This window comes from Ostrea edulis, chromosome 7 (assembly GCF_947568905.1).
Source record: "Ostrea edulis chromosome 7, xbOstEdul1.1, whole genome shotgun sequence".
NCBI classification, from domain to species: Eukaryota; Metazoa; Mollusca; class Bivalvia; order Ostreida; family Ostreidae; genus Ostrea; species Ostrea edulis.
In genome coordinates this window covers 73,524,654-73,538,066 of record NC_079170.1, presented here as the reverse complement: position 1 = coordinate 73,538,066, position 13,413 = coordinate 73,524,654, and the positions used below count along the sequence as shown (strand labels likewise).

At 35.3% G+C, this 13,413-nt stretch overlaps 1 protein-coding gene across 1 annotated transcript in view; it reads left to right on the top strand.

The window, feature by feature from the left end:
* The window catches only part of LOC125655410 (von Willebrand factor D and EGF domain-containing protein-like), a 41,749-nt gene extending 29,070 nt beyond the window's left edge, over positions 1-12,679 (top strand). Inside the window, exons 10-19 of the mRNA XM_048885680.2 lie at positions 3,254-3,472; positions 3,939-4,141; positions 5,118-5,439; positions 5,685-5,840; positions 6,228-6,411; positions 6,678-6,862; positions 6,977-7,225; positions 8,158-8,308; positions 9,124-9,229; positions 11,099-12,679. Coding sequence (XP_048741637.2) covers positions 3,254-3,472; positions 3,939-4,141; positions 5,118-5,439; positions 5,685-5,840; positions 6,228-6,411; positions 6,678-6,862; positions 6,977-7,225; positions 8,158-8,308; positions 9,124-9,229; positions 11,099-11,303 — 1,980 coding nt within the window. The 3' untranslated portion in view covers positions 11,304-12,679. The remainder of the gene's footprint in view (positions 1-3,253; positions 3,473-3,938; positions 4,142-5,117; positions 5,440-5,684; positions 5,841-6,227; positions 6,412-6,677; positions 6,863-6,976; positions 7,226-8,157; positions 8,309-9,123; positions 9,230-11,098) is intronic.
* The last annotated feature ends 734 nt before the right edge of the window (positions 12,680-13,413 follow it).

Here is a 13,413-nt window from a genome sequence, read left to right as displayed (position 1 = left end):
TAAAAGCAAAATGAATCAGGTACGCAGCATCGTAAAAAAAAAAATTGAGGGTGGGGGTGGGGTGGGTTGAGGATAATTTCACAATATTGCCTGAAAATTGACAAGTAAATATTAATCCAAAGTTATAAAAATCCTTGATGGTGGTGGGGGGGGGGAGCTAAGGTTGTTCTCTAAGTTCAATTTTACACTTCCACAGTGTACAGTTCACGACAATGCTATTTTAAAAAAAAACAGGAGGGAGGGCAACTAATCTGACTAAACATTGACCACTGTACGTAAAATTTAATCAACTTTGCATGTAATGATAAAAGCGGGTAGAGCCATTGTTGCCACGTGCCTGATAATTATATAAGTGATCATTTGAGTAATTGAAATGCAGTTCGGTCCATGTTTTTAAAAGTACAACGGCTAGTGTCACAATTTGCCTTGCATTTATAGCGAATAACGTTCACAGGTTTATCTGGCGCAAGTTGTAATTTAGTTTAAACAGATACAAGGATTGCTGAAAGCAGTGATAAGCCCCAGTTCAAAGGATCCAAATTAATCTTTTTTTAGGCCACTCTATGACTTAGAAAAATTCTTGCAGTGCTCCTCTTCTGCAACTGTAGTTCGTAGTTATTGGCAATGACTGACCTTGTAAAAATGATATTATGTTAGACAATACTTCACAAAGCAAATATCCTATAAGTGTCTCTATGGTATTCCATCGTACAAATTCGATATGACATCGACACCAGAAGATATCTTTTTCTCTATGGAATCCTCATTTAGGAAGATAAAGATAACAAACAGTGATCAATCTCGTAACTCCTATAAACAATACAAAATAGAGAGGTGGGCAAACACAGACACCTGGATATACCAGAAGTCGGATCAGGTGCCTATGAGGAGTAAACACCTCCTGTTGACCGGGTACACCCGCCGTGAGCCCTATATCTTGATCAGGCAAACGGAGTTACCATTATTCAAAATCATTGTGCGAAAAACGGCCTAACAATTGATATGAAACAAGTCAGGCAGAATTGACCCAATGATAGGTTGTACTGGCAAAGCAGATTGTTATAACGACCATAGAATTTGCGAAATACTGACTTTAAACGAGACGGTTGAAACCCCTGCGCCATCAACTTGTTTGTCAGTAGCCTGCCTCCATTTAAAAACTAATCATATTCAGAATTTGTTCGCGATTTGTCTACATTTTGACATTTCATTGCTTTTTTAAGTACAGGAACTGTTTCGATGCCGAACATTCTTGACGTTGCTTCGCATCCTGTGAATGCATGTAGAAATGGCAAGGATTGACAAACTTCGTTTCCTAAAAGACATCTGGTTTTAACGATATTCTTCACTTAGGGACAAGATCAAAAGTTCAATGTCTCACAAAAAACTAAGTTCTCATAGTTTTCACCAAGACTCCCCCCCCCCTTAAAACTTAATATGACAAATGTTGAAACTAATCGAATAACAAGAAAAGAAACGTACGATTATAAATAACACTCTGTATACCTTTTCTATTGTTTATTCATAAATGAAAGTGTATATTAAATCTATTAGATGTTCATTAATATGTTAAATTATTATGTGGTATTCAACGGTCGCTTGTCTTTTCTTTTTTCCACTAAAGTGTAATTGATGTCGGATGACAGAAACTTACGGGAATTTCCCCCTAACTAATTGAATTAAAATTTTCATCCGACATTGATCTCGTCCCGTAGGGCAGTTATGGTTACCTCAGAGTTCGTTGTTATTTCTGTGCTTTATATAAAGACATTTCAAACACAATGTGCATTTTGTATGATCCTCTAAAATTTACGATGAATAACTTTATCCCATTTCCATTTTCAATGATCGTCTGCCAGCGTGGCGAGAATTCCATCGTCATCAAAAACAAGTTTTGTCTTGAATAGATGGCCGAGTGGTCTAGCGCGCTGGTCGCATGCTGCTAGGAGATGTGGTTCCGTAGGTCGTGATCCCAAGACTATTTAGAAAGAGTAATTACTAGATTCTAAGATTGTTCATTTTACATCAAATCATGATACTAGGCGCAAGTGTTTACTTACATTGATTTTTATTATTTATATTATCAATGTTTTATTATTATTATTATTATTACCCATGAATGACTCCCCAAACCTGAATTTGAAAACGAAAAGCAAAATTACTTTACTTACTTGGTCTTATAAAGGTTTTTAATACGAAACGCTTGCTCAAATGACGAAGATACAAAATAACTGAAACTTTTAACCCTAATGGCTTTCCATACTTTATTTTTTAACAAATGTATTTTACTCTTGTAAATTGACACTAATTCTTTAAGATTTCATTGATAATTGATTATTCATAACTTCTAAAGTAAACATTGTGTTTCATAATTAAAATTAATTCAGTAAAGGGTCAATCAAAATATTTTGAAGCTTTATTCCAAAAGTTCCCCGGGAATGGAAGTCGGCAAAGAATATGAGATGCTGAGCAATATTGTCTGTATATAGAAGGTCTTAAAATCACCCTTTTAATACAACTGTTAAGCTGTTTAATCGCGTTTTTTATTACATGCACTTTAGATCGCCGTGTATTACTATTCCGATGACTGTCACAGTTAAATCACTCCCCTTTACGTGTACGGCGTGCCGTAAACACCACAAAATATCGATGGTTTCCTAAACATTTAAGTCAAAATTTGAAATATTTCGCATTGTCCGATTTTGTCCGAATTGTTGTATGTAGTTAACCACGCTTTTGTTTATTAAATTCCATCGAGTTTGTTTCTGTTGCAATTACTTTGAGGTTATTTGCTAGATTGACTAGACTAATATGCAAATGTACATATAATCATTTACCCTGTTTCTCAAATCATTGTGGAATCATTGGAATTCGTGGTGGCTCAATTTTCGTGGAATTCGTAGGTACCCCTCATCCGCGAATTTACATCCTCAACTAATAAAGACAAAGCAAACATTCCAGAGTTATCTTTCTTACAAATATGTAAAACTTATACGGTACCAATTTTGATTCACCAGATGCGCATTTCGACAAATAATGTCTCTTCAGTGATGTTCAACCGAAATGTTTGAAATCCGAAATAACAATGTAGTCTTAGAGTTATTATAGGAAAAAACAATGTGCCAAAAAAGTGGATATATAAATCCACGAAATTACGTTCCCACGAACCCATACATATTCCACAATCCACGAAAATTGGCTCTCACGAATTTGAATGATTCTACAGTAATACCTTTTGACATTTAAACTACAGGTCCATGCCCTGTTTTCCTCCTGTACCTGGCCATGGTGGTTGGGTCAGGGACCCTGCGGGTGTGGTATCGCTGTCAGGTTTGAGGATTCTCTCTTCGTATACCGCACATGTCAGGAGATTTCCTACCGGTACGCCACACCTCTCATCCATCATGATACCGTGTATCATATATGTGACAATCGACACATGGTGGTGGATATCGGGAACCCGTGGACGAAGGTAATCGAAAGTATAATATTTTAAGATATACAGATATGTGAAAAGTATCATCACAATGATGGTCTACAAAACGAAATATAGGTATTGATAGTCTAGAAATCTACACGAAGTGGTTACAGAACCTCCTGTTAATGAAACAGTTTTACTCAGTACGTGGATTTTTTTCTTTCACGAATAGAAGAATTGCTAGAAATAGACACCACATTTGTAACAACAGATGGACAGATAACCCATCACAGGTGCCAGTATCCGTCATTCTGTCGTTTACAAAATTATTTTCAATGAATGGTATTGCATAATTGCAACAAATGAAAAGACTCTCTTTATTATTTTATGCAAAAATGTAATACTAGTATGTTTTTCATATGTTTTAAAAGTCTCGTCTTCATTGATGTAAGAAATATATTTAGAATTGCACGGATAAGATTGAAGAGTATTCAGGGAGAGGTTTTGATTACATTCCTAGATCACGCTACCCACTGGAGCAATAGTGGAGTACAGGGTAGGCCGTAACTGGTTGTATAATATCCACATCACACCCTCAATATTTGATGAGAACAATGTGGATGGACTGTGTGGGAACCCTAATGACGACAAGACTGACGACTTCACACCCCGGGGATCCTCCTCATCGACCACCGATAAAAACGTATTCCAGTCCAGCTGGAGGTAGATTTCAATGCATAAGGTTTTTAAATAATATCCTCGATTGAAAGTAAATAGGTATTTAGAAATGGAATTAATCGGATTAAGTAGACTGTAGAGGTTGATAAAATAGATTCACAACACTCAATTGAACTCTCATTTGATGGTGTACTCAATTCATTAGCTGGAGTTTGTGGTTTGAAGTCCTACCAAATCGAAGACGGTAAAACTGGTAATAATTGTACATTTTTAGAGGTCATGGACGTAGATTGAATGATTGGCTGGATATTGTTTAACGCCCCCTCGAGAACATTTCATTCATATGGAGACGTCACCACAGCTTTGATTGCTTTCTTGAGAGTGAAAGATTTAACACTTAAGGATCGTTATCGACATATTATCGACGATTATTTTGATGATGTAGGAAAATTGAAAATGTCTGTTGGCAAATTATCGGGTGCAAGTGGCTCATCAGAGGAACCGGTGATTTTGTCTACAATAATAATAGTAAGGGTCTATCATATACCACCCTCTAATACAGAAACAGAGGGTGGTATGGTATAGACCCCTACTATCATTATTATTGTAGACAAATTGTTAATGATCGGCGTTTATGGACATTTAGTAAGGAGAGGTCTTTATCGTGCCACACCTGCTATGACACGGGGACTAAGTTTTTGCGGTCTCATCCGACGGCCCACCCCATTTAGTCGCCTCTTACAACAACAAGCAAGGAGTACTGAGGATTTATTCTAACCCGCATCCTCACGAGATACGTAAAAGTATTAATCTTGTGAAAAGTAATATGTAATAGCCTCCTCTGCGTTACAGAACACATACATTAGGAAAAGATTCTTTAAAGGTCGTAAAACTCGAAGGATAATCAAAATATATCATATGATCCACAATTCAAATATTGGAACTTCTATCATTCTGCATCGCTTATTGTAACAATGCTGTATTATCGTTATATTTCAATGCTGCTTGTCTTTGATTTCAGAGTTGATATAAATTCTTCAGAGAGTCTCTTTGGGCCAAATCCAGCATTAAATAGCAGTGACTTCGAGCTTCAGAAATATTGCGAATGTGCAACAGAAATGTCTAGTTACTTAGATTCGCTCTCCAATCACTACACTGTAAACTGTTCCATTGCTGCAAAGTCAGTTGTGTGTTCCGAGGATTCTACGTCAGAAAGTTTCACGTCTACATGTGACAGACACAAACACCGATACAAACGTGAAATCAACCCAGACTCTGATGACGTCAAAGAGACACAGAGTCTTACAGTAGATCCCCAGTTCGATTTCAATTTTACTCCCCCGGTGAGGTTTTATTTCTTATACCACCCGTACTTACTCATTGTGTTTTGATTCAGTTTCTCTGATTTGTTCTTGATTTTACTTTTGAGAATCAAGTAAAGAATATCATTTTATAAATATTTTTATTCATTTTATTTATTTATTCATTTATTTATTACTTAACATAGTAATTTCAGGAAAGGGTAATACAAAGAGCTATTGAATTAAAGAGTTTGATAATTTCATTATGTATGTACTTATGATTGAAGACCCCAACATGGAAGAACGGTTGGACCGAGTCGGCCGCTCGTACGCATTGTGAGAATGCTATATTCGGTAATCAAGCTGTAGTAGAATGCCAGAAATACATCGCCATGGAGAACAAAACCAACGGGGCGGTAGAAGACTGTATCCTAGACATACGGGTAAGTCTGATTAATACTGACAAAACATAAGAAAGGGGGACTTGTTTAACATATATGCAGTTATCGTCATGCTAGTCGCTGATTCCATTGGAGACAAGTCATTTTGTTTTGCTGCAGAATGGCATGCTAATTATTTAAGAATAATTGAAAAATACTTATCTCTAAAATTGTCAAACATTTTGTCATGAAAATCAAGATACATAGCAAATAAGTAAGATTTATTCATAGATTTTTTTTATTAGGGATGGTCAACATGATATTTGATCAGATGCCTAGTAGGAGTAAGCATCTTGTGGACCGCTAACATTCACCGATATCTTGATGACCTGATCATAGATATTCACTGAAACAAACCAACCTCAAAATATGTTGTTGTTTTCTTTCAAGGATGCTGGGACAACAGAATTTGTCAGCTACACCGTTGAATCACTTAACCGCGTTTGTTTTGAGCAAATAAAGAAATATGAGGTTTTCTATACAACAAATGGTACGCAATCAGAATCAGTGATCGACATAATCGGGAAAATGGTCTGTCCAGAAAACTGCTCAGCCAATGGTGTCTGTAGCGCAGGTATGCAACACTACTGGGGCTTACATAGGTTGTGTAAAATCATGCACAGAGAATAGAACTGCGCTTTTGACTATTCTAAGAAATTCAGTGTTCACAATTTGATAAAGCGTTCTCACCAGATTTCAGAAATCATCAGAATAAATAAAGCATAAAAAGCGTTGATAAAAATGGCACATAAATATTGACAAAGTATAAATTCATCTCAGATTGTTATCTCTAAAGAGGATATACGTTATCAATATCAAACTTTTTTGAAAATTTCACAGGTGTATGCATTTGTAGTAGTTCCTTTGTTGGCGTCGATTGTTCACATGCAAAAGCATCCCCACCTGTCAACACCACGTTACCGGAAAAAGGACTGTGCAAATCTAATAAAAGGGCATGCGCCAAAACAAACATTTACGGATATTTTCAGTCTGACGTTGTCCATGTTAAATTTGTGCTTTTTGAGGTATAAATTGTTCCTATTCTAATAGCAATTAGACTTTCATTATCAGTCTTTACCAAATTTAATACAAATTATTGGACTCTTTACATTTAAAAGTTATCATGACTTCATTTTCAGATAACAGGTTCAGGAAAGTCATCCCCTATCTCGACACACACTACTCAGGCAACATACGTAAGCTCCACTATTATAAAAGCCGATTTTCCAACGAGTTCTCGAAGAAAACGATCAGCTTCCCTCTTTGGCAGTGGCTTTGATATTAGCTTGTCCTATGACGGAACAAACTTTGGGGATACCATGCCACTTGTTATATTCAATGACGAATGTTACATCTGTAGTGCTGTGACCCTTGAATGCAACTTAACGGTAATTGTCACGATTCTATTTTAGAATATTCAACAGATTCCTAAATGGTATACTCCGTTTTGAGTCAGAAAGTCAATGTTCTCAGGTTTTTCGCACATTCGACTAAATAAGAATACTTCACTAATTTCAAGTACACTGAGCTCAAAACATTCTGTGGTAAAGAAAAAAATAACTTTGTTCACACGAACAGATATATTTATTTACAAGAGAAGACATCATAGAAATAGTGAAACTAGAGGGCGGTCATGCAGACGACATCTTGTTCCTAACTACAAGTTGACAAGAAAGTTTTACAGCTAAAAATTCTTCTCAATGTCCCAGTACTTACAGCCTCAATTACCTGTACATGTACACAAATCCCCGTTATTTCTAGCCGCGTTGCAACAAAGTTGAACTCTGTTATTGGTTTGGTGATGCGGACGGGCGGACGGGTGGGCTGGCGGACGTCAACAATTGGTTTCCGGATGATAACTCGAAAAGTTTACAATCTAATCAAATGAAACTTTGATATATTGTTGGGTACCAGGTACGGAAGACTCCTATTAGTTTTGGAGAGAGAAAAAAGGTCAAAGGTCAAGGTCAACTCTAAAAAATTAAATCCGAATATTCAGAATTATAACTATGTCACATCATTCCTGACTTTACAATGTATCCCATGCAACTCGGCTCATACACCCTTGGGTGCATATATTGATTTTTGTCCCTTTTCCTCCTTCATCCCTCTGTAATGCGTCTTCCATCTGTACTAAATCAAATTTTTCAAACCTGTCGTGCATACCTTGCTTCATTTCCTAATATTTACTGGTAGATACATTTTTAAAAATTCCAAACTTTTGCGGAATGTTTATCAGAGATATATCTAAAAGACGAGAAATTAAAGCATTTGATAAATCGGAATACATATGAATATTCTATATAATGGTACACTGTAGACTTCTTGTTCGGATTCCACCACATCTGAAACATCGACTGATGCCGGACCCATCACCACGATGCCCTCTGGAGGTCAGAGTTCACAGCATCCAGTAGGCGGAGGGACAAAGCCTAGAACAACACCCATACCCAATGTTGATATAGAAGAGGGTAGGTGAAGATTATCGAAACCAATAACATCATATCGTTTTTTGATGGATATAACAAATTCTAATGTGTGAATATATGTTTCTATCAGAGATGGGGGTAATCGTAATCAGTAATCGTAATTGATTACAATCGATTACATTTTTTTAAGTAATCGTAATCGTAATTGATTACATTTGTTTTTAAAGCAAAGTAATCGTAATCGTAATCAATTACTTTGGCAAAGTAATCGTACTTTATGATTACAATAATGATTACAATGATTACTTTATATTTATATTAAAATAATTATTTAATAGATAACAGTTAGAGCTTATGTATGTTATGTGTGCCATCATAAGATTTATCCATATCTATATGATATTATACTTACAGTATTTGCATGTATTCAATAGCAACTAAGGTCTAAATCTGTTTAAATTAAACTTAATAATCTGAACTAGTATACCCTGTATCATTTACTGTACATCTCATTGATCTCATTGATCTATTGTTACTTAACGAGTATGAGCTCACTCCTAATTAGTAGTTCACTATACTGTGCTCTATTGTTAATTAGCATCTTTCATCTTTACTGTGGATTTGTTTATACTAATACTTCAAAAGCATGTAATCATGATTACTTTTCACATTAATCGTAATTGTAATCAATTACTTTCAAAATATGTCTAATCGTAATCGTAATCGTAATCATAGATTTTCAAAGTAATCGTAATCGTAATCAATTACATTTACAATGTAATCGCCCCATCTCTGGTTTCTATATAGATACTTCTGTGGACATTTTATGTGTAGTGACTAGTACTTTTACATTACAGATGTACCTCTCGGCCTTATGGTTGCACCCTGTGTTCTCCTTGCCCTAATCCTGATCATTGTCAGCATGCTACTGTTTATGAAACTGCGGCCCAATTCCAGGCCTAGGTAAACATTCATAGTAATACTTGTGTCAGTATTTTCTTCTTTCTCATTCCCTTGCCATTTTTTGTACACCAGTGTATTTATTTTAGTTACACATATCGCATTGTTGAGAAATCTAGAATAATATTAGTATTCGACAAAGGTTTTCATAAAAGTATGTACATACTGCACATCAAATGTGTACGCTTCATGACTTGTTCACAGTGTGGTTTAGGTTTTAATATATAGCTTCAAACGAGTTTTTAAGTTTGAAACTCATTCAAAAACAAAAAAGCATGCAGTTACATCAGTTGTGATAATTGTAAATTGTTACCGTCTCACCTGATGCCGAGTCGTAAACAGACAATGTTCGTAAGCCAAGGATATTTGTCCACTCCGCTCCCCGCAAGCCCTTGCCAGATTACGCCCCTAAAACTGCGTCCAATGTTTTATTGTTTCCAAGGATCATCTTTAGAATCATGCATTTAACGTAGCTTTCACTCACAAGAAATACGAATATCAGCAAGTGTATTTATCAACTCTTTCTTGATTGATCCTTTTAATAGACCTGTGTCAGTTATGTACAACAAAATACCGTATGGTAATATTTTCCGAGTCTGAATTACAGTCCGTGTCAAGATGACAGTTTGTCCCATTATGTGCTGTAATTTTACAGGTTAAATAAGTTGAAGAAAATTTACTATGATCTTGAAAACACACTTAAGCAGAGAAAACATCCACTATGCAAGAAATGCGTTAGAAATATGACTTACATTATTCCAAAGAAACATCGACATTTCAACATTAAATGGAATTTGTTAATACCCACTCATCTGAGGAACGCTATTATGAAAACCGTTACCCGATCGACTGAATTATAAAGTTAAGATTTGAACTTTCGCTAGTCACAGTTTAAAAACCTCAAAATGATACCGTACGGTTTCTTCACGGATCACTGGATGTGAGCGGAGATCATCTATGGTCATTGTTATTTACCTGGAATTTACCTGGCCAAAAGATCAGGGTGTTATGTATACTTTTGATATGCACAGGACATGTCTCAGGGGCGTCTGCAGAGTTTCAGTGGTGATATAGTGTTTGTATAATGGTTGTATCATTAACGGTAGTTGACACACAGTCTACACCCACCACTCCTTTTTTTCTCTATCTCTCTCTTACTCTCATTCATTGGCTGAATGAATAATTTCTTTTATAAATATAGAGCTATCATAAATTGATAATATAACTTATTTCAGTAAGTCACAAATTTTAGAAATGAATGCGCAAAGTATTGTTTGATTTCTGATTGTGAAATTTATAATACATGTATATAGAGGAGAAAAGAATACAATTATATTAAAATTGCATTGTTAATAATTGCGAGAAAATAGCAGTTGTGGACAGGTCCATGGTATCAAAACTCTGGTATACTGGACTTCCACAAGATCTAAAGAATGCCTGTACTAATTGACTGTGATTGCTATCAAAACACCTCTCTGGGGTCGCTCCAGATCATAGTCTCTGCAGATGTCACTCCACCTGAGATCTATTGTTAAATGAATGACAGGTGACTTACCATTTTAAGTAGTGTAATCTGCCCAGGATTTGTGGGGAGCCCAGAGGACCGAAATATTTGGCTTGCAAAGATTTGAACCAACCAAAATGTTTGCCGATGTAGCTTTCATGGTGTGATAAAGCGCATGTATATCTTTGATTTGGGAACAGCAAAATTGTGAATCACGTTTAGTTAAAAAGAATTAGAATGATTTCGGAAACAAATACAATCGATTAAATCAAAACAGGTTTGGGTGGAATGAATCCGTTCAAACTTGTAACGAAATATAGAAAAATAGAAATCATATTTTAATTTAATCACCGTGTTTCCATTCTTAGCCCATCGTTCCCTGGATCTGATACTGTAGAGTGTGGCCAGCCACCAGTCCAGCATGGCCGCCCTCTCTCACCACCCCCTCAATACGATTCAATCAACCCCGGACCACACACTGAAAAAGCACACTCGGAAAAGAGGCCACAGACACCCTCTGCGATTACCATGGAATTCCTTAAAATGCCAAACACCCCAGCTGAAAATGGTTAACGTTTAAGGAATGTATTAAAAATTAGTTATGTGAAATGAATTCAAATTTTTTGAAGTTTATTTTCCGTGTATAAAAGGTTTATTTGACTCTGGTGTTCGAAAGTGTAAAAGATATGTAATTTATTATATTGCTTTGCAACTAAACGATGGGATTATTTTCTTTTACTTTGTTTTGAATTGCAATTTTGCTACTTCGTTTTAATCCTTGAAACTTTATTTTCTCCAAAATTGCATAATTGTTTGCTTATGTTACTTGTCAAAATCAAGTCAGATGCGTAGAGTGCAAAAGGGGCTAAACGATTGTAGCTGATGTATACACAGCGTAGTAAAATACAGACTTTTCAAACAACATTTTTAAAAATAGACTGAAATAGTACAATATGAATTGTTTGATGCTAATAGAAATAGTACAATATGAATTGTTTGATGCTAATAGAAATAGTACAATATGAATTGTTTGATGCTAATAGAAATAGTACAATATGAATTGTTTGATGCTAATAGAAATAGTACAATATGAATTGTTTGATGCTAATAGAAATAGTACAATATGAATTGTTTGATGCTAATAGAAATAGTACAATATGAATTGTTTGATGCTAATAGAAATAGTACAATATGAATTGTTTGATGCTAATAGAAATAGTACAATATGAATTGTTTGATGCTAATAAAAAGCTGTGTTATAATATAAAAACAATAGATTACGTCTACTCGTACATGTACTACCTCATGGACACGTCTCCGTACATACCAATCTAATAAGGGGAATAACTTTTTTAAAAATCATGCATGTAAACACCCTAGATGAATTTTACACTGCTGATAGGTCATCGTGATTTTGATAGAAACCTACATAGCAATGTGAGTGCGTATATTGATTGATCTCCTCTCCAATTTAAGGTTACGTGTTTTCGATTTAAGCTTCAGTATATTTATAACATATCGACTATGGATGTGCCCAGGATATATATCCTTTTTTGTGTGTTTTTCAATGTCGTTTATTGGACCACTGGTCATGCATACCTAATGAATGTAACTCGAAGACGTGTTTGGAACTTCTGTCTATAACTATGGAGAAACTTTGGTTTTTCCATTACATGTACTTATTCATAAACTAAATGATACTTGATTCCTGGTGCCATTTGTCATGTTATATTTACTCTTTAATCCTGTGATAAAATGCATCAGAGAATATTGACAATATCCATGTAATCTGTGGTGATTATATCTTCCAACAGTCTGTTAGAATTTCTATTGAAATCAACGGTTTTTCATTTTCAAATGAAATCAGCTTTGTTTAAAGTCCGCATTTCACTAATTGTATGATAATTATGATGACCTAATTTTCAAATAAAAACTATCACTGGAATGAATGATGTCTGATGTCTTTTAATCCAAATGTAAGCTTGTCCTCTACATACCCGTCGTGAGCCGTATACCTTGATCAGGTAAACTGTAATATTTAATTCAATGGACAGCTAGGTTATCAAACATAATTTTGACAAACTTAAAACTCCAGTCACGTAATTACAGCTTTTATAATTTCTAGTGACACAAAAAAGTTCGATGATTGCGTATTGATCAATGTTATTAGTGATCAAGATATAGGGCCTGCAGCGGGTGTGACCGGTCGATAGGGGATGCCTACTCCTCCTAGGCACCTGATCCCATATCTGGTGTGTCCAGGGGTCCGTGTTTGCCAAACTATCTATTTTGTATTGTTTATAGGAGTTATGAGATTGTTCGTTATCTTCACCTTTTAAAAGTAAGAATAGCGCTAGATAAAGTGTCATAAATAAATACAGTGTTTTGCTATTCATAATTTTATGTACAAATGTGGAATACACGAGTTTATACAAACACATTATGTAAAGAAGTTGAAGAAAACTGAGGAGACACATTCAGTTGAAAAACAAATATCAGAATAAACCAAAACTAGCGGATAAGAGCAAGGAAAAAAATTAAAAGCGAATATATTAAGATAAACCGGATTTGAATCCAAGTCATCAAAATAAGGGAAAACAAGACAAAATATTCCAAACTTATTACAGAGAATATATGATTTCTGAATTAAATTTGCTGGCAACTTTTATAACGTTGACCTCGA